A 21,713-nucleotide genomic window follows, 5' to 3' on the forward strand; every position below is an offset into this window, starting at 1 on the left:
ATGCATATAAATTTCATACAGTTTAAGTTTTAGGTATTGGGATGTAGTTAAAACAACATTAACATGGTTATTATGTGTTTGAATATTTCTTTAGCAGAATGTTAAAAGTTTAAAGTGGTTGTAAACTCAAAATTTTACTTTAAATATTTGTTTTTTATCTATAAATTATCATTATTGCCACAACTTAGTTAATATTTATTTTAAGTTCAGTTTATTAAATTTGGTCATTAGGTTAATTTTTCAAACTCAATGTGTTATTATTAATGACTGAATAAATTATCATTTTGAATTTAAATACATAAAATTAATAAACAACAATTTTTTAAATTATATAACATAGACAAAATGGTTTCATTAAAATTTTTGATAGCATTAATTTTTTGTAACAACAACTTCTAAATTTTAAAGTACTAAAATTCATTTTATTTTTTTGATAGTCAGTAGAATTAAATGTTTTATTATTTTTTGACAGATTTAACAGGCAAAACATGTTGCTGTGTTCGCCTATATCAAATTAAAATGGTGTTTAATTTTTTTCATCATGTAGTAAACTTAAGTCTTTTATTTATTATATTGTGTAATCAAAAAATCACTATTGGAAAAATAAATGCTTGTTCAAATAACACAAAAATATTGTCTAATAAAACTAATGGAAATGTAGTTTTTATCTTTAATGAAAGTCTTGCACTAGAAAAAAGGTAAACTTGTATTAAAGTTTCTAGTATAATAAAAATACAAAACAGTTTTTATTTGTCATAATCAAAGTACAGCTCATTTTTTATTTGGCAAAATTGATATTTAGCTTCTAAAAAAAGTATATAGAATTTTAAATAAAGTGTTATTTAGTATATAAGCACTGTTTGAACGTCCAATTTTATCATTAAAAATATTTTATCAGCAATTTAAACATAAAGTATTTAAGAAATATTTTCTTAATTTGGAATTTTATTTTTTTGGTTAACTGCAAAAAAATTTTTAAAACATTTAAGTAATTTGAAAACACAAATTTTCTTTAATAAAATAACTATAGGTCTTTAAGTATAATTTGAATAAAACAAAATACTAATACAGTCTATATTTTAAAGGTGTGAACTAGTTCTTCTATCTCCTGACTACAAGTTGTTGCCATATGTTTCATTTACTATACAAGCTGAAAAATACAGTAATGTTAATTCTTTATTGACAATACATGGCTCATCTAACTATAACAAAAGTAAAATATTGTTTCAAAACTCAGTTGACCAAACAAACTCTGTGACTCTATATTCAGATGAATCTTCATATTTGATTTCTTGTTCCGAGTAAGTTTGTTTTCTAAAACATGAAATTTTAAAATTAAGTTTTTTAGCTTTTGAACTTTTAAAATTTGATGATACTTTGTTATGTATTTTTTTTATAGCTTTTTGGTTATAAAACGTATTATTTAAATATGTAAAAGTTCCTAAATTAATTTTTTTATAGATATCAAAAATACTCAAGTATAATCTATACTTAAGTTTAGTCATATAAAAAAACGTAAAAATATGGTTTTGAGTCCATAGCTTTTATTTCTGATACTGAATTGAAAATTTTTAATTTTTTTGAAAGTATTAATAAGTTTTTAAGTATTTACTTTTCTTTAATGCTTTTATAATACGAGCTGTTTAGAATTAAATTAACCAAAAAGGTTTATAGTTTGATACTTTATGTTTGTTTATCAAAACACTTTTACAGTGGGATTTAAAAACTTTTTGACTATTTGTTTTATTAAAGTTTAAATCATTTTATTCTAAGTTTTTGTTTTCAACTTGTGATTATTTTGTGTTCTTAGTCTTATTGAACAGTGTCTATTTATTAATTTACATGAGTTTTGGTCTACCTATTTATTTAAACTGAACATTTATGATAATTTTCTATAAACTTAAAGCAACTACCATATTTCTTTAAATTAAGTGTTTAACTTTATAAAAAAAAGTAAATTTATTAAAGTGTTGATAAAATTATACTTGTATATAAAAAAGAGTTATTTTTGTTTAGTTACTAAATGTTTTTCTTTTTTAGTAATGGAAGAATAAATTCTACTACTACTACTACTGTCCAGTTTAATTTTTTAAGTTGTCCAAAAAACTGTTCTAATCAAGGAGAGTGCATAAAAGAAGAAAACAAGTAATCTATAGTTTTTGATATAGTTGAACAATTTTAAAGTTTTCAAATTCTTATTTCAAATTTTAGTTGCTTGAATCTTGTGACTCCATTTTATATTTTATTTAAAGTGATATATTTTACAGTTTTTTATAAACTTTTTTGTTGTAAAGTTTATTTTCAGCTTATAAGAAATTAAATATGATAATTACAAATAACAGTGGCCACAAAACCTGGAATCCTGGAAAAACCTGTAATTAGACAATTTAGGCTAAAAAAACTGGAAAAACTTAATAATTTTTAACAATTTTTAGTTACTAAGCAGTAAAATTTTGATTTGAGACGAAAAATCTATCATATAAATAAGAATTTATGTCATCACTTATTTTTTTTTATTAAAAAACACATTTAAAGTAGCTTTGCAGTAAATTTTAAAGTTGTTATATTAGTTAACTCAGTGTTTACCTTAAAAATAAAAATAGACCCAAAAATATTTACTTTCAAAAACCTCGAAGAAATTTATTAAAAACTAGTTGCTACTTGAAATAAATACGCTTGATTTGTAAACCAAAAGAAACGACTGAGACTACAAGTTAAAACAGTATTTAACATTATTCTCAGCTCTATATTTGTTAATAATTATATTTTTACAACTAAATGTTATCAAAACAAAAACTTAACATAAATTTCAGTGTACAAATTTAATGCAAGTCTTTGTAGTTTAATACGAACAATGTTGCAGATGCCAATGCAATGATTATTGGAATGGATCTGACTGCAGCACTGAAGAATGCCCTCTCAATTGCAATGCTCCTCATGGAATTTGCAGTTTTGATAGGTTAATTTTTATATGTTTGAAAAAATAATTAATTGTATTTTAGGTTTTATTTTCTTTCTAAACTTCTGTAATCTTTTTACGTCTTACTAAAATGCCTTTTACATTTTTTTGTTTAGTTTGTAAATTAGTGATGTTTCGAATTGTCACGAAACTTTATTCACAAATTTTTAAGGTTTTACATAGCTGTTACTTGATTTTATAAACATGTAATTTTTGTACTATATGTTTTAATAAATGTTTAAATAAAATAAATGATAAATAAAAGATAAATTTAAATTTAAATACTATAAATTTTTTTTTCTAGTTACAATAAAAATAGTTTTCTTTTAAATATACAGGGTTGCCACTTTACCTGGAATCCTGGAAAAACCTGGAATTTGACAGTTTAGGAAAAAAAACTGGAAAAACCTTTAATTTGAGAAATTATGAAAAAAAAAACTGGAAAAACCTGGAATTTTTAACAATCTCAACATGTTCAGTAATAACATTTTGATTTGACACAAAAAATCTACCATATAGATAAAAAAAATTTGTCATCATCAATTTTTTTTTTATTTAAAAACACATTTAAAGTAGCTTTACAGTATTTTTTCAATGTTTTTATACTATTAAACACAGTTTTTAACCTTAAAGTTAACTTTAAACTAAAAATAGACCAAAAATGTGGAAGAAATTTGGAAAACCTGGAAAATTTTTTGAAAAAAGGAGTGGCAACCCTGATTATAGTATGCATGATATCTGTTTTTTTTTTTTTTCTGTTTTAGACAGTAATACTTTACAGAGGTCAAGGCATCCTTTTACAAAATTTAGCATTGTATTTTAAATGAAAGCAGTATGAAGTATAAGTCACTTTTATAAAGTTTAGATATAAACTTTTTGGAGATTTATATTCAGCTGTATAATAAGTATATCATCTAATATCATCAATATTGTTGAAATTTTATCGTTTTCATTTTAATCATAAGTTTAAAAATGTACTAAAAATCTATCTTCTTTTTCTTTTTTGAGCAAATATCTAAAAAATTTATGGAAAAACTCTTTTATTAGTTTTAAATTTTGATGTGTTATAAAAATATTGGGCAAAACTGTCAAAAATTAATATTTTTTCATAATTATCAAAGTATCTCTATAGAATTTTAAGTATATGTTGTTATGTATAAAGAGTGAAAGTTTTTTAAAATTTGTAAAAAATTACAAAGAACATGGTTTTTTTTTTTTTTTTTTTTTAGTTTGCATATTTCACTCGAATTCTTTCGAGCATACCAACTTTTATCCCTCTCATCTATAGATCTACGTTCAATTTTGTTAAGCTGTAAAAAGTATTTAGTAGGTAAAATATTCAAAATAAGACCGACTTGTAAAAATCGAAATTGTCCATCTTACTATGGCCTTAATAGAGAATAGTAGCTTATTACTTAACAAAAATATTTTTCAATTTTTAGAAACTACTCATGTATTTGCTCGAATAGTATGATTGGAATTGGTTGTCATATCAACACAAAAAAAGTTACTTACAAGCTAAACAGCAGTGAAGTTGTTTCCGCTCGCGATTCATTAAATTACTACTTAGCTGAACTTGCTGGACATTCTTCAGTGTACGCCCTAGATAGCTTGTGGATTTTCGGAGGATTTAACTCGATTACAGTTTCAGACAAACTAATAAGGTATAATTTCACTGATAACAGTTGGAGTCATGTTGTCACTCAAGGATTTAAGCCTTTAGGAAGGTACTTTCACACAGTGAGTTTTTGTGCAAATAAAACCAGTTACTTGCATAGCTAAGTTAGAAATTACAATTATTTATATTATTTTTTTTTAGTTTAACATAGTCTTTGAGTTCAAGGATAGTTTAAAAAAAAAGAATGTATAATTTTTAGTTTATAATGATTTACTTTAAATACTTAGTTTGTACTTATTTGAACTATATATTAGTTATGGATAAGTTGAATTTTTTTTTTAGGGATATACTTTATTACTTGTTTTATTTCCAATTTTTCAACAGATGCACTATTTAGAGAAAAGAAATGAACTTATAATTTATGGAGGGGTAAACTTGAGTGGAAACTTAAGTAACAGTATTTTAATATACAGTTTTGATTCAGAAACCTGGTCAGAATTTATACCAAGCGTTGATGAATATTCACCTAAAACTAGCTTTGGTCATTCATCTACAGCTGTCTCTAGAAACAATTCAATCTTTTTTTACGTTTTATCTAAAAACAAAAGCGGTTCTAAAACTTACCTGGATTTTTATGATGTAGCTAATCGTAGATGGAAGAGGTCAGCTCAAACATTCACTACAGGAGCCATGCCATATGACATAGTTCTTGACAAGTTTTCACTAAACTACATATCCTCTTCAGATGTCTTAACACTCACAGGTCTAAAAAACAATAGGTTAGTCCAATTCTTGTTCAGTCTTGAAGTTATGCAATGGAATAAAATTGAGATACTGCATTTTGATAAAGGCAATATTTATCAGTTTAAATCTATAACTAGCTATCAAGCATTTTCTTTTCAAAATCATCTAATAGAAGTTGTTGGATTTAGAAATGGTAAAAGCTCAATTAGTTTATTTAACGCTCGTTGTAACAAAAGAACAATAGCTATGGAAATAACTGGTATTGATGGTGAATTATCAGCAATGAACAACGTTTTACTCATACAAGGAGGATATATAGAAGGACAAATTACCAGTCGTATTTTAGCCTATAACCTTCCAGAAATACTCAAAGAGCCCACAAACAAAAGTACAAACTTGTTAGACAGATGTTTAAGTTATAAAAGCTTGGAAGTCTGTTTAGCCGATTCTCCATGCAAATGGTGCAAAATGTGGGAAGATAAGAACATTGCAACATGCGGTTTGGTTTCGAGCATTGACGAGAAAAGCATGCAGTCTTGCATTCCGAGGATCTTCAAATGTGACTTTGCTTGTGAACAGCTTCGAAGTTGTCAACTCTGTAACTCATACTACAGGTTTGAAGTAATTTACCCTTACTTGTATTTGGTTTTAGTTTTGTGCAGAACGACTGTGTAAATATAGTTTTTTTCTTAAAAAAAATTAAAGTGTTTCGTTTTAGAGTTTATAGCTTGCAATTTTGTTAAAACTCTAATTTTTTTTAAATACCAAAAGTAAATCATCAATACCTTACTGAATATTTTGTTACAGTTTTCAAAACAAGTACACTCATAACTACAATACAAAACAAGTCGGATGCAGATGGGATTACATGACACAAAAATGTTCCTTAAATACAAGTATGCTTAAGTTAATCTGAGTTAGCTAAAACAATTTCTTTAAAAAATTTGTCATAATTTTTCTGACTTTAATTTTTTCAGAAGTTTGATTAAAACACAAACAATTACTATGCTGCTTAGCTTTACTCCAAACTTTGAGCTATAATTTTGGGGAATTGGTCAAAATTGCACGAGAGTAAAAAAACAGAAAATATATACATAAAAGAAAAAGCTAAAGGATAGATTAATGAAAAAAGAAAAAAAAAAGTTATCGATTAAGGGTTAGGGGTAACAGTGATAGTAAAAACAAAAATAGAAAGTAACTAAAGAAGTTGTTTTTAAAAAAGTGAATAAATTAATTAAAAGTAAAAAGAAAGCTACCGACCGAGGGTAAGAGTTACGGGTAACAGTGATAGTAAAAATAAAAGAAAGAAAAAAAAAACTAATTAATGAAAAAATAATAGTTTACCAACCGAGGGTAAGGGTTAGGGATAACAGTGACAGTGAAAAAAAAGACTAAAAGAAAATAATTAATAAAAAAATAGAAATAAAAAGTTTTTTTGTGCAAAAGTGACCCTTTGTGCAATTTTATCTTCGAGCAATTTATTACCCTCGTGCAAAAGTATTTTCGTGCAATTTTGTACGCTCGTGAAAATTTGACAGCTACTCGTTATTTTGAGTACATATATACTTTTACTAGTTTGATTGTAGTTATTTTATGTACAAACTATGTAAAATTACATAGTTATGTATATTTAATGTTTTAAAGTTTACATAGTTGTGCATATAAGCTTCAAGTAATTTTAATGATGGTCTAAAGTTATTTTAGTGTTTTTACACACAAAATCTAAAGTCTACTTAAGCTTTTTGTTGTTTCAACTTATTTCATACTAGCTTTTCTGTGAAAATATTGTACATAATTGTAAACTTACGTAAATCAACTTATTTACAGTATAGCATTTGATGTACATTTCAGATCGGCCTGCATAATGCCTTATAGAAAAGTTGCAGTTTTTTCTCGTAAAAAACTTATACAAGTTCTGCTTTTTACCTCGTATTTTAAATTTATAACTTATATCTAAAAGCTGTGACTGAATTCGAGCTAGAATTGTCTCAGTAGTAGGGATAAGGTTTTTTACTGACTTTTACTTAAACTACGTTCCTTCTAAAATATTGCGTTTGAAAAAAACGACCCAAAAGTTTTGTAATTATCTTTAAATTAGTTATAAATAAATAGTTTACTTAATTTGACTAAAATTTCACTTGACTTTATTATAAAAATGATATTAAAACTGTGAACAAACGTATTTTAAATAGAAGTTACATAAATAATAACTGTAAAAACTAATGAAACTAAAAGTTTGTATTTACTTTAGCATTTAAAATTTTGAATATACATCTGAAATTTGTAACACTTCAAAAAATTGAATAAAATCCATAAGTACATTCTGGTATTTTAAAATGCTGCTGATTGTGATAAAACGTAAAAATAAAACTAAATTGATGTCTTACTTGTTTTTTAACAGTTTTGAAAAACGTTTTTGTTTAGTCGATTTCTTGCAGAAAATCTAATTAAATTAATACAAAAACATGGAATTAACTATAAATACTTTTTAAGTTAAAACCTTTTTTTTTATGTTAAGAATTTAAAAATTTGTGTTTTGCACATATGTATTGTAAAAACTCAACAAAAATAAAATATCTATGTTTTTGATAACAGTTTGCCCTTTTTTTGTTTTTTGACGCTTTTCACTTTATTCTGTTGTCAAAGTTGACGTCTCTACTTAAAATCAATTTTTAGAATTACGTAGGCATGTTTCCTTGTATTTACAAACAAGATTGATTGGTAGTCTTTAATATTGTGCTGATCATCATCTTCTCTATTTATCATTATTATTAGTTTTTGGTTATTTATGGAAGATTATTTACATTCTGTTATTTTTTATGTGTCCTTACCACTTTATTCTTAATGATATTTTTAGTATGAATTGGTTATCTTAGTCACACTAACATTTCATTTTTTAATTCTAACTAAAAACTTGTTTTCCCCTTTACTTTCTTTTTAAGTCTGTACAAGTATTTTAGTTTTCAGTAAGTACAGACGGTACAGGCAAAATACTTTTATATTTTTAAATATGTATAGTTTTAACTTAAATTTGTTTTCAAATATTTAAGTAGATGCTTTAAAAATATGTAAGTTTTCCATTGTCTTTACCCTTAAACTTTTTGAACATACCTCTTTTTTTGACGATAGGTGTAAAAGTTTTTATTAAAATTTGCAACTTAAAAAAAAACTTGACATAAACAATTTAAAAGAAAAACTTAGCGTGTTCAATAAAACAGGAATTGAGTGAGAACATGTTAATTAATAAATAGCTAAAAATATTGTTTTACTTTATGCAAGCTGAGTGTTTTAGTCAGGGTGGTCACAAAACCTAGAATTTTTAACAAAAGTCGTTAAATTTTCTGGATTTTTTAAAGTTTTATTTTTTTAACAAATTGTTTAGTAAGAATTGTTAGTTTTGTAATTTATGACTTTAGAAAAAGTATACTAAAAGTTTTCAACTAGTAATTGATAAATTATAGTTCAATTGTAACTTTAATTATTCATAACTTATAAACTTTGTTTTAGTTCTTGTTTTCATTTTTGTTTAACTTTATATTAGTTGTTTCAAATGTTGAAATATTATATAATTGTAAATTTATAAATAATAATATAGAATTAACAAATTAAAACTAACAACATATTTCAACTAGTTTGTATGACTAATTATGTTATATAGCAACATAAAGGCTTTTGAACAATCAATGGTAAGACCTATAAATAAATTGTTTCAAAATAATATTACAGGTTGCAATAACTAAGGTTAAATAATGAGATTAAAGTACTGTTTAAGTAGTTTAAATCTATCAAAAAGTACGTTTTTAAACTTATGATTAATTTACTACTAAAAATGATCAAAAAAAAGATGTACTTTCAAAAATCTAGAAAAATTTTGCCAAAAACCAGTAACCACCCTGTTTAGTTCAACTTAAAATAACATAAAAATAAATAAATTTTGTTATTTGTGTTAATTTTCAAGTGGTATTCAAGTACAACAAAATCGTTATTATATTAATACTTAAAATACAGCTTTGTATATAAATTACACCAAATCTGAAAATGTTATAATAACCTGATATAAATTAAGCTTTAGAAAATTGGAAAAAAAAGTATGAGTAAGTCTTCTAATATGCTACAAAACAAAAGTAAATATTATTTTAGCAAGTAAACATTTTTTCAGTTTATTGATATTTTTTACAAGCTGTAGTTTAGAATGTTAAAGTTGTTGATCGTATTTATCTTTTTTAGATCTTTGTACGCAAAATACATGCACAAAAACTATGAACCATTGTAAGAGAGATATTCAAGGTCTTTACGCCTTAGTATATACAGATGATAACAAAGTACCAATTGAGGTATTAGTTGAACAAAAGTTTTTTTTATAAATTTTTGTTATTTTTTTTTATTTCTTTCGTATCTATAAGTTTTAAAATCGACGTATTTAATTTAACTATATTTATTTATAGTTTTATTGATTACAACCTATTCCTAGACTATATGTAAGCTTTAAATTTGTACTAGTCTTTCAATATTTCTAATACAAGTTAAGTACAATGGTAACATTTATTTAGTATTTTTAATTTACTAAATTAAATTTTTAGTCCTTTGAAATAGTTAATAAGTATAAAATTTACAAATCTTAATAACTTTGTAAAATCTCAGTAAACTATACTTTCTGACTACTTTTTTATAGTTGTAACTTTCTTTTATTATATAAGGTATACCAAAAGATTTATTAAAGTATAAAAATTAAAAGCTGTTCTTTTCTTTGTTACTTCTATAAATTTAATTTTTTAAATTAAAAAAAATTTTATAAAATCTATTAAATAATTATAAATTTTAAAAAGTAAAAAAGTTTTAATACTGTAATTATTACCTAAAATAATGTTACTTTTTCAATGATTCAAATAAAAATATAATGGAAACAATGTAATTATTATGTAATAAATCAACCATTTAGTTTTTTAAAGGTGTACTACTTATCTGAAAATGACTTGCAACTCTCTTTGGACAAAACCAAGTATTCTCGTAATGTTGCAGTTGAGTTACGGGGGATGGTGAAATCTACTGCTAATGCGCACAGTTATGACATAGTGATTACAGCTTTGGCAGGTAAATACTGAGAGTTTTTAATATAAACTGTATAAAATATTTTTTTACTCTATTTTTATTATATTGTTGGTATATCTTACGTTTATGTCACTTTTTAGTTTATTTAGTTTGTGTTTATGCAGTTATTTGTTTTAATAAGATTTTTTTTTCAAAAGTTCAATTACTAAATCTGTAATATATTAGTTAGACTATTGTAATACAAACTGTTACAGTTGAAATTTTTCAAAATATTTATAGTTTTATCCTAAATTTATTTGACTAAACATAATTACTTTAACTTCCTATATGTAACTAAACTATTCCTTTATTTTTTATACTTTTTTTCTATGATGCTAATGTATTCCAAGTATATATTCGCTACTAAATGAGTGAAATAATTAAAATTAGTATAAACTTATAATTCTCGTTTAAAAATAATTGATTTTTATTGCTTTGCTGTTAGTACTTATAGCTTATACTTGAACAGTTTACTACTACTATGTTTTTTTAGTTTCAACATGATTGCCAAAAAATTTTTAATAACTTCATTTCCTAGGATCTAGATAAAAAATGTTCACGGACATTGTATAAACACTTCTTATAGTTTAACTGTTTTTGAAATTTTACTACAGTGTGTTTAAATTTTAAAAAATGGTGTTAGAAATCATTGGCAGTAGATACAGTTGCAAATGTAAAATTGCAATACAAATGGTATAAACAATAATATTAAACAGAACAACTAGCTATACTTCTATTATTTTTAGTATCAAGTTACAAAAAGTTTTCACTGGATGGTTGATAATTTCAATTTAAAAAAAAGTGTTTATACAATGTCCGTAAACATTTTTTATATAGGTCCTAGGAAATGAAGTTATTAAAAAGTTTTTGGCAAACATGATGAAGCTTTTTTAACTTTCAACTAAAGAGTTTTTTATTTAGGATCAATTATTGTAAACTAAAATCTGACCGAAGCTTAACAATTTAAATATTTTTTTGTTTCACTCACCGTTTTTATGTATTTAATAAGTAAATATAGTTTACTTATAGACAAATAACTTTTGGCATCAAACAATAGCTATATGTGTACAGTTAAGTTTTAACTTTTTCAGATAAATCTCATTTTGAAATCTTAAACTGCAATGCAAGTCTTATTAAAATTAGAAATAACAATTTAAAGACGACTTCTAATTATGATGAAACTTTCTATAGATTGATTTCCAGTGATGAAAACCTTAAGTATGTTTGGTTTAAAGTTTTTTTTTTATTGAAATAATTTTAGAGTTGAACAATTGTTTTTTTAGATGTGAATTTCGTATTTGGTTTAAAACAACAACATTGAATGTTCATTCTTCAAACTTTATGTATATCAAGCTAAAGGAAAGACACAAGTTTGTTTTTGCCATTCTTTTTTATAAAGAGCTTTAAAAGTTTTAATTTTTTTAGATCTCAAACAAAAAGCTTTATTGAGGTATACTTATATATCACACATTTTTTAAACAGTTTAAAACAGTTGAAGTTTGCACCAGTTGACTCAAATATTTTAACTCGTTCAAGTTGCAGCTCATACGCTGACTGCTTGTCCTGCTCGAGTGATTTGTCATGCGCCTGGCATCCCGAACAGCTCAGTTGTTACGAATTAAATCTCAAAAGTAATTACAATAGACAAACAGTATTCAATAGTGTTTAAATTAGTAATAGTTTTATTTAAGATAACTATCATTTAGTAGTTCTTTAAATGTTCAATTTTTCCACTCATAAATAAGAGTTTTTTAAGTTTATTTTTAATGCAGAAAATTTAACTTCTGCCCAAAAAAATATACTCTATTGGTTAAGTGGTTGTAAATTTTAAAAAATGTCTTAAATTTTTTTTTATTAATCACTAATCCAGATAAAGCTAATTTTCTAACAAAAACAAATAATTCCACACATTTTTAAGGTACAGCAGTACTAATAATAGATCCTCTCTCTTGCGTGATGTGTCCCAGCTTTAATTCTTGTCTGACTTGCAACAGCCAAGCTGGTTGTTATTGGCAAAATGAAAAGTGTCATTCTGAAACTGGTTAGTTTTAACACTATATTGCAAGTAGCTTCTGAACAACAGCATTTAAATAAAACCTTTTTTTCTTAAAAACTTTAAGCAAAAACTTTTTTTTAAGTATTTTTGTTTTACAGGAAAACATTTATTCGAAAAAGAAGTTTGTGAAAAAGTTTGTTCAGCTCATGAAAGTTGCGCGAGTTGTATGCAAAATAGTTGTTTGTGGTGCCATTCAACTGGTACCTGTTTTGGTGCTAACGAAAGAACTAGAATTTGTCCTGTTATATTTAATAATTTGTTACAGTGTGAACTTGAAAAGTTAGTTAGGTTATGTTATACAAACTTTAGTGAACATCTTCAAACTTAAGGTCTCTTTGTGCGTTTTTTTTTTTTTTAAAGTAATGCATAGTTTAGTTAATTATCGTGGCACATTTTTTAAAGATCTTTTAGTCATATGCATTTTTTACTATTTTTTTTAAAACTTGTTTCTCTTTAAGAACATTTTAGTTTAATGAAACTATTTTTAACTTAATGTATATAAAAGTTATTAAGTTTTGCTAACATAATTGTATATAGATTAAAAATAAGTTTGTAAAACGTTTTAGAATTTTATGTACTTATTCTAACAGTTGCAACACGAAAATATCTTGTTACGAGTGCACTGAGAACTTACTGTGTGTTTGGTGCGGTAATGAAAGCGATCCATATCAGGTGAGTGTAAAGTGTTGAAAACCAGTCTCTACTTTTTAAAGTGGTATTCAACAAACGAAAAACTTAAATAGTGGAGTTTCTCAGTGCATTGTTTTAACAGATTGGTTTTTTTTAACTATACAATTTTTCCAAGGTGATTAGTTTAAGTAAGTAGCTGTTAGAATGGTTTTTGTCAATGTTTTAAAAGTAAAGATTTAGTTCACGTCAGATGCTCGAAGTTAAGTTAAAAATTGGTTCTTACACTGCTATATAATAATGTTGTACAAGAGACAATAGCTCATCGTTATAACTGTTTTGTTTTTACTTATGTTTTTGTATTTTTTACTATTGTGTTGACTTTTTGCATACAAATATTTACATACCTTCATACTGTCGCTATCAATAAGGATTCTACTTACACACTATTATTGGCCTGGTTTATAACGCAACGTGCGCTCTAACTTGTATAATAGAAGTCCCCAAGATAACGCTTATATTATAGTTGACTTAAATAAACTAATATGAATTACTTACTATTTACTAAAGGTTTAATAAATCAGTTACTTATACTAATTTAAACTGAGTTCGAATCTGTGATCATGATTATATTTACAATGAATTTGCGAAACGAAAAGATGATAAAATACTGCACAACATTACACTAATAAACCAAATTATCAATTCTTTTAAAAGACGACAATCTCGAATAAAAGAAACTAAACACTAAATGTTTAAACCAAACTCAAAAAGTATTCTAAAATCGAAATCAATTCGACAACAAGATTGAAACCATTAAAACTTAAGTGCAGCGAAAAGCTGCACTGAGTTCAGACCGCTGCAATGCAGTAGAAACTAAAAGAACTCTATATTACTCGAGACTGTTGAGTTTATACTCGCTTGAGAAAAAAGAAGAAAGTAAAAAAGAGACAATTACCGCGTAAGCGGCACAATACTATAATACTCCAATGTCCTGATTATTAAACTTAGTTAAAACCGCATTGTTTGCTTAAACTTGCTTTAGTTTTTCAAACGATTATCAACTTTTTCTTACTAATTAAAAATTGTTTTTATAGTTTTACACACAAAAAAAATTATAATTTGTTTTCCTATCAGTTAATTTTGCAGGGAAAATGTATATCTTCAACAAAAAACGAAGTATGCAGTAGAAAAGAAGATAAAATGTTCAATTTTCAACACACTTGCCCACACATTGACGAATGTACTGAACTAAGTCAGTTAATAATACTAATTTTTGATTGTTCCTTGCTTTTTTGTTTTTATTTTCGTTTCTCTCAACTAGGAAAAAGTTAAGTTGTAGAATTGTTTATTAAATTTATCAGTTAAACAGCAACTACAAGCATATATACATAAACTTAAGGTAGTTCAGTAAGTTTGAAACTAAACGAATATATTGACCAATTTCATAGTCAACTAAGTAATTAATCCCTGCTGTTTCTATTAAGATATTTAGAAGGTTAAAAACTAATCTTTAAAAATATTAAATTAAAAAAATCGGTAAGAAAAGTTTTATTAATTTATTAACTTACAAAAAATTTTATAAATGAAAGATTATTAAAGATGAATAAACTTTTTTCTGTTTTGTGTTTTCAGTTTATTAGTTTTTTTGCTCTTCAATAGTTTGTTTAAATTTTTGCTAAAAGTAAACTTGATTTTTTTCAACTTGTCTTATAATAAATTAGTAAATACAATTATTTTTGAATGTTAAATGAATAACAAACTTACTTTTTTTTGCTATAAAAAAACGTACATACTACTTTACATTATATAATATTCTTTAAATCCAGAAATTAATGGAGCACCAATGCACAAGTGTCACGATAATGCTGTTTGTATTGACAAGCAACTTTCTTACGAATGTTCGTGTGAACGAGGTTTTGATGGAAACGGCTTCAATTGCACAAGAGTTTGCCTCAATGACTGTGGTAATGGGTATTGCAGGTAAGAATTTTTTTTTCAAATAACTTAAAGGTAATTTTGTACTCTTTAAACTTTAAATGTAAGCTAGATTTTGTACTGCTGGTGTTTTAGTGTTTTATTTAGTTTAAAAAAACAGTTATATTGTTTATGTCAAAGTTTGTTTTTTATATTCAGCGGTAGCCCGTTATACGAGTGTATTTGCTATGTTGGCTGGACTTCTACTGCAGATAATTCGAGTTTCAAATGTACTGAGGACTGTTTGTGTAATTTTCACTCCACGTGCAACAATGGAATAGGTAATTTGCTTCACACGTAAACAGTCACTATGAAAATAATAATTTAAAGCTTAATTTATTTAAAATCATCACTTGAAAAAACTACTTTACCTATCGTATGCTTTTCAATTGTTTCCAATTTTTTTTTTCAATACCGTACATAAGTATCAAAATACAAAAAAATATAGGAAAGTGTGACGATTGTTACAACAACACGAGGGGAAAGCATTGTGAACATTGCAAGGTAGGCTACCACAGAGAAAAGCCAACAAGCAGCACCCTGGTGGGTTGCGAGGCTTGCTTCTGCAACGGCCATTCTGTCGGTGGCGATCACAGCAGGGAAATTTGTGATGAAGACACTGGTGAATGCGAGTGCGGAGGTTTCACCGAAGGTAAAAATTGTCAACAATGCAGTTCGCCTTATGAAGGCGATCCTAGGTATGAAATAGTTTTAACTATTTAATACTTGTTTGTACACCAAGAAAAAATTATTTATTTAGTTTTTTAACTAACGTATAATGAAGTGTATGCTAACTTAATTTAATTATGTTTTTTTGTCTCTACTGCCTTTTTTGGTACTTTATTAGTAAATGGCTATCAAACCAACCACCAAAATTATTTTATGGCAGTATGTATTTATGTAACATTTATTAAAATTAATCAGTTAAAAGTTAAATAAAATATAAAAAACTGTATATACTAATTTAAGTTTTGAAAGTCTTGAAATATTTTAATTGTTTGTCCGTGGTATTTATTTCAATGTTAATCTTGTTTATTTTGCTGAGTAACTATTAAAGTACTTTTATTCAACTATTTGACTACTTAAATAAGTAACTTGTAAAAAAATTTAAAGGTTTGGTAAAAAGTGCTTCCAAAGATGTGCTGGAAGATTAGAATTGGACGAAAAGCACGGAAATTTTAAATATCAGTACTCTTCAAGTAGTGATGCTTGTTATGTTTCAATAGAAGCAAAGATTGGTGAAATAATCACGTTACAAATAAGTGAAGTGTACGGTATATATTGTGGGTATAGTAAAATACTTATATACGACAATTACGATGGGATTTATGAACTAGACAGTTTTTGTGTGCGAAACTCATCGTTCAATGATCATTCCGCGGTAAAGTTTGAATCGAAATCAGGAAAAATGGTTGTAATTTACAAAGATCACTCCGACTCGCAGTCGAGTTTTTTCGGTGAGTACATTGTGAAAAGTGATCTACCTGACCCTGTTGTGTTCAAGCACCAAACCTCGTTGCATACCGTCAATGAGACTAATTTTCTATTCGTGACCAAGAAAAACCTTCTTTCAGTGTTCACCCGCCCAATCAACAGTAGCGTTTGGAACGATCCTGCAGAGCGTTTCAATACAACCAGGAGCAGGTTTCATTCGAGCTTGGTGCTTGAAGGCCGAGTTTGCGTGTACGACAGCTTGCAAGTCGACGAAACGGTTCACTGCTTTCACGTGTTTCGTGCTTCTTTGCGAAGAACGGTTTATGAAACTTTGTCACGTGACCCCGTTAATATTACTCCGCTCGTCGGGCCTTCTCTGGTGGCTGTGAGCGGTTTAAAGTTTTTAGTCGTAGGAGGTTACAAGCCGCTCACAAGTTTTACAAATAGAAATGTGTGGGCTGTTGATTTAAATACTGGTTCTAAAGAAGTTTTGAATTTTACTCTACCTCAAGATATTCGAGTGCAAGAAAAATCGACAGTTTATGTGGAAGATCGGTTGTTCGTTGTAGGAAAAACAGAAAGAAGTTTTAAAAAAGAATCTGTACTTGTTTATTATGATTTCAACTCAAGTTTGTTCGAACTTTTTGATACTGAACATTTGACAGGTGTTGATAAATTTTATTGGTGTGAAATTGAAAATTATTTTATTGCCATAGTTGTCAGAAAAAATGAGACTTTTATGTTTTTCCCTCTGCATGATTACTGGCTCAATATATCCTCTGTTGTGAAGATTAATCTATATGTTTTTGAAAACTTGGATCATTCTTTATTTTATTGTCTTGTAAGTCACTCTTTTAATTTAAACATTAAACTTTATTACGAAAGCAATAGCAACTTCTGGACAGTGTTTCAAACAGAAGAAATATGCCTTGCAGCAAAAAACAGTTTCGAATGCTTAAATGTTCTCGGTGATAGTTGTGACATTTATCCATGCGTAAACGGAGGATACTCTTGCAGGAAGAAACTAAAGCCAATTTTTGATAACTTAAATAAGACTTTTTTGTGTGACAAATCCAAATTAAATGACTCAAACTTCACTTTAGCCAATAAAATCCAAACAATGCCCTTGTGCAAATGTTTAGGCAATGTAAATGTAAACTGCGTCAACTGCAAATCTGTCGGTTGTTCTGCTTACAATGACTGCACTGACTGTAATCAGAGCCCTTTTTGCCAATGGAGTGTGAGGTATGACTTTTGCGAAATAAAAAGTTCTCAGAAAGCAAAAAGTGTCTGCGCAAGTAGGTTAATTCAAGGGTTAAACCAGAGCCAAATTGTGAACACTACTTGCGTAGAATGCATGAAGTACTCAGATCGTGGCTGGATGTCGAGTCCGGTGGAAGGGTGCGTGCCTGGAAATTTACAGCGCCCTTTATACCATCATTTTAAAAATGAGACAGGCGTTTTACGCAAAGGTGGAAGTGACGAAATAACCTGGAATTTTCTGCGGTGCCCTCTTTGTGACGAGTGCGCAGAAGGCAGTCACGATTGCACTGAAAACGAAGTTTGCGTCGACGAGGTCAGAGGTTGGACTTGCGACTGCAAAGACGGTTACGAAAGACCTTCGGTCGGTGAAAGTTGTCGGCCGGTTTGCTCGCAGCCATGTTCGAACGGCAGTTGCACCAAACCGGATTTTTGCGATTGCTTTTACGGTTTTTACGGAAGCTCGTGCGATATCGCCTGCCCTTGTAATCAGAACAGTCGTTGCGATATTGTCGATGGAAAAGTAAAGTGCTTAAAGTGCGAAAACAACACAGCTGGAGACCGATGCCAGTTGTGCAAGAAAAGCCACATTAGACTAAACGAAGTTTGCCACTCCTGCATGAGCATGTGCAACAGAAAAACGGATAAGTGCAGCGTGAGCTCGTCCGGCGCTGTGACTTGTCATGGTTGTCAAGGCAACGCTTGGGGAGACAAGTGCGAAAAATGCAATGAGGGCTATTTCAGTTTGGACGGCGACTGTAAAAGGTGCCGATGCAACAACGAGGACAACCTGTGCAACCCTGAGACGGGCGGCAATTGCAGGTGCGTCGGGAAAACTGAATCAAGCATACAGGAGTGCGCGGGATACAACCCGCCTGCATTGCTGGAGTGCTATAAAGTTCAGTGCGACAAGTGCAAGGCGGGTTACATCGGCGAGCCTGCCAACGGCAGCCCGTGCTACAAATGGCTGCACACCAGCGACCAACACTGCTTCGACCCCGACCTGCCCGGCAACTGCTACGACCACCGCAGCTATGACGACAAAAAGACGCACGTTGAAGCGGGTCAAGTGGTCGCGTACGCGCTGCCGCCCAAGCCGGCCAGCAAGGCCGACTGCCGCGTCTACGTGGACGTATGGACCGGAGTAGTGGACGTTTACTTCGTGTTCGACCCGAAGAACTACTTCGTCGTCAAGCTCAACGACACCGGAGAGCACGTTGAGAAAGTCATCGACTTGAAAACAACGAGCGGCTTGAGTTACAAGAAGATTTCCTACAAAAAGTCCGAGCACATGCGCTCCATGTTCTACCACGTCACGATGAACAAGAAAGAAGCTTTGATAGTGGAAGGAGTGGTTGGCAGGCTCGTTGTGACCAGAAAGCACACGAAGAAAGATCTAAATGGCTTATTTTACGTCATAGTGAGAGCGAAATCCGGTGGCTCGATCCAAAAGAGAAGCGTGAGGCAGAAAGGCGCTTCGGGGCGGATCGCTTTCAGACAGGACGAGCCTCGCCTGGACCTCTTCGTCTTCTTCTCCTCCTTCTTCTCGCTGGGCGGCATCCTGTCGGTGCTCACAACGAGCGTGTGGAAGTTCAGGCGCATGGTGAACAACAGGAGGGCCAGGATCAACCACCAGCTGCAGATGATCCCACTCGCCAGGCGCCCTTGTAGGTTGGTGTACGTTTGCATCGACGACAACCAACCGCAAGATTGCTGCCAAGAGTCGGAAGAAAGTTTGCTGCTGCCGGGCAGCGATGATGAAAAAACCGTGAGGAACTTGAAGGGGATATTGAATAAAAAGCCGAAAAGCACAGACAGGGGAGAAGCAAGCAGAGTGAACGACAGCGCGGATGCGAATGACAAGCAGCAAAGTGGCGATTCATCCGAGCCAAAAAGTTCACCCGCGAAAATGGTCAGGTTCGCTTCAAGCCCCAACATCGTACACTTCGAAGTGCCGGAAGTCGAAAGTCTGAAAACTCATTGTCGCCCCGTAGTGGTGCAACCGACCAGCTCGAACCTGTCGAAGGGGGTAATCACCTACATCGCAACTCTTCCCGCGACAAACCCCGGCGAGAGTTGTCAGAAACCCGTTGTTTTTTTGTCGACCCTCGCGTCTATAGAGCGCGAAGATGAAAACGCTGAGAACTTGATTGCTGATGAGGAGAGGAAGAAAAGAAAAAAGTTTAAGTTTTGTAGTCGAGCTCAGTCAGAGCTTTAGCGACTTCTTAAGATTGAAATAATTTTGAGTCGCAACATAGTTTTATATCTTTTTTTTTTAACGTTCATATTTTTTGTGGAATTTTAAAATTCATATTTATTTTATGTTTTATTTTGCTTATCAACTGCCCAAGTGTTTCAAAAAGTTTAAATCATGTTTACATATGACAGCAGCTACTCATAAATCAATTTATTTCAAAATTCAGGTACACATTTAATAAGTTTACCTAATAATTGGTTTATACTTTACTGAGTAGTTTTACTTTTAAGTTTTATAAGCCATTTCATTAATGTTTGCACATTTATTTTAGTTTTTTATTTTAGTATATAAAGTACTAAAAAGCAATGTACTATAAAGTATGTTTAAACATTAAAACTATTTTTAAGTTTGATATTGTTTCTATTAAAAAAAAGATAGTCCTAAAAAGTTTAAATTAAATTTTTATTAATTTTAAAAAACTTTTTTGGTGCCTTTTTTAACATAGTTTTATAGTTTTGAAATTTCATAAGTTTTTTAGTATTTCAATTTAGTGATAACTAGGTACAAGACATTTAGATTTAACACTTTATTGCATAAACTTACTTGTAGTTATTTTTTACGTTTCCGGTGCTACTTTCATAAGAAAACGTATTTAACCTGGAAAACCTGGGTTGCCACAAAACCTGGAAATACCTGGAATTTGACAATTTAGGCTAAAAAACCTGGAATTTAAGAAATTTTGAAAAAAAAACTGGAATTTTTAACAATTTTTACATGTAAAGTAATGAAAATTCGATTTGACGCAGAAAATATATAATAAATATTTAAAAAATTTGTCAATTTTTCTTTTTAAGCAAAAAATTATAGTAGCTTTACAGTATCTTTTCAATGTGCTTGTAGTATTTAGCACAGTTTTTACTTCAAACTAATTTTAAACAATAAATAGACCCAAAAACCTGGAGAAAATTTTCCAAAAACTGGTGGCAACCCTGTTATAATTAAAATATTTATTCAACTTATGGTCTTGTTGACTATTTTGAAGCTAAAACTGTGCTATGAAGAAACTAATGTTTTTAATTTACTGTTTGTTCAAGTTTCCATCGTACTGGATTTTGTTGTGTTTTTTACGATTTCTTTTACTTTAGTTATCAGGTATGTTTCTTTTATAAGTTTGTGTGTCTGATTTGTATCGTGTGCTTTTTATATTTCCCTTACACATATAACTAATTACGTACTTTAAGTTAAGCGTAAAATTTTAAAATAAGCACAGCTGTGTTGTAATATTTTTTGCAAGTCATTCAATTTTCAAATTTGATAAACCAGTTTATGCTTTTCTAGTTATGGTTTTTCGTAAGTTTTTGCTAAAACAATCTCATTAATAAGAACATAGGTTTTCATATATAAAAGTTGAAACTATCATTCTACATAGTTATCACATTACTTCACAATATGCTGTTGATTGTAGAGCAACTATTTTGTTTATTACCAGGTTTCAATGGAAAAAAATTCTGACCGTATCAAATATTAGTAAAAAAGTTAACTATTTTAGTTTCAGCAAAACAATTTTTTTACTTCAAAAACTAAGATTTTATGAGTATAAATAAATAAACGATCAAAATATGTCTTTTTAATAATTTAAAATCCTAGTGCGTTTATGTTAGTAAAAAGTATTATTTTAATAGTAAATACTTCTAACGAGCATATTGACTTACAAACTCTTTTGCTATTAACAATTATTGTGTTTAATAAGGTG

General features: G+C 28.8%; 1 protein-coding gene across 2 annotated transcripts; it reads left to right on the plus strand.

Annotated features, from left to right (window-relative positions):
• Positions 1–485: 485 nt before the first annotated feature.
• LOC145843355 (multiple epidermal growth factor-like domains protein 8) lies at positions 486–20,272 on the plus strand. 2 transcript variants are annotated; one of them, XM_082950820.1, is made up of 20 exons: positions 486–698; positions 1,086–1,301; positions 2,041–2,145; positions 2,864–2,959; positions 4,402–4,699; positions 4,962–5,935; positions 6,129–6,217; positions 9,549–9,655; positions 10,271–10,412; positions 11,501–11,627; positions 11,693–11,779; positions 11,892–12,040; positions 12,328–12,450; positions 12,564–12,744; positions 13,056–13,137; positions 14,242–14,347; positions 14,922–15,075; positions 15,229–15,350; positions 15,518–15,767; positions 16,183–20,272. In XM_082950820.1, the coding sequence occupies exons 1-20, from the start codon at positions 520–522 to the stop codon at positions 19,979–19,981; spliced, it is 7,386 nt and encodes a 2,461-aa protein (XP_082806946.1). In that variant the 5' UTR covers positions 486–519; the 3' UTR covers positions 19,982–20,272. The 2 variants fall into 2 exon arrangements, with proteins under 2 accessions (XP_082806946.1, XP_082806947.1); XM_082950821.1 differs by having other exon boundaries at positions 12,334–12,450.
• The last annotated feature ends 1,441 nt before the right edge of the window (positions 20,273–21,713 follow it).

This window comes from Thalia democratica, chromosome 8 (genome assembly GCF_965202585.1).
Source record: "Thalia democratica chromosome 8, ktThaDemo2.hap1.1, whole genome shotgun sequence".
Lineage (NCBI taxonomy): Eukaryota > Metazoa > Chordata > Thaliacea > Salpida > Salpidae > Thalia > Thalia democratica.

Excerpts from the sequence above, each read along its gene's own strand:
- LOC145843355 (XM_082950820.1), top strand. The coding sequence starts at position 520 with ATGGTGTTTAATTTTTTTCATCATGTAGTAAACTTAAGTCTTTTATTT. Across the intron at positions 699-1,085 it reads AGTCTTGCACTAGAAAAAAG|GTGTGAACTAGTTCTTCTAT; the intron begins GTAAACTTGTAT and ends TATATTTTAAAG. Across the intron at positions 2,960-4,401 it reads GGAATTTGCAGTTTTGATAG|AAACTACTCATGTATTTGCT; the intron begins GTTAATTTTTAT and ends TTCAATTTTTAG.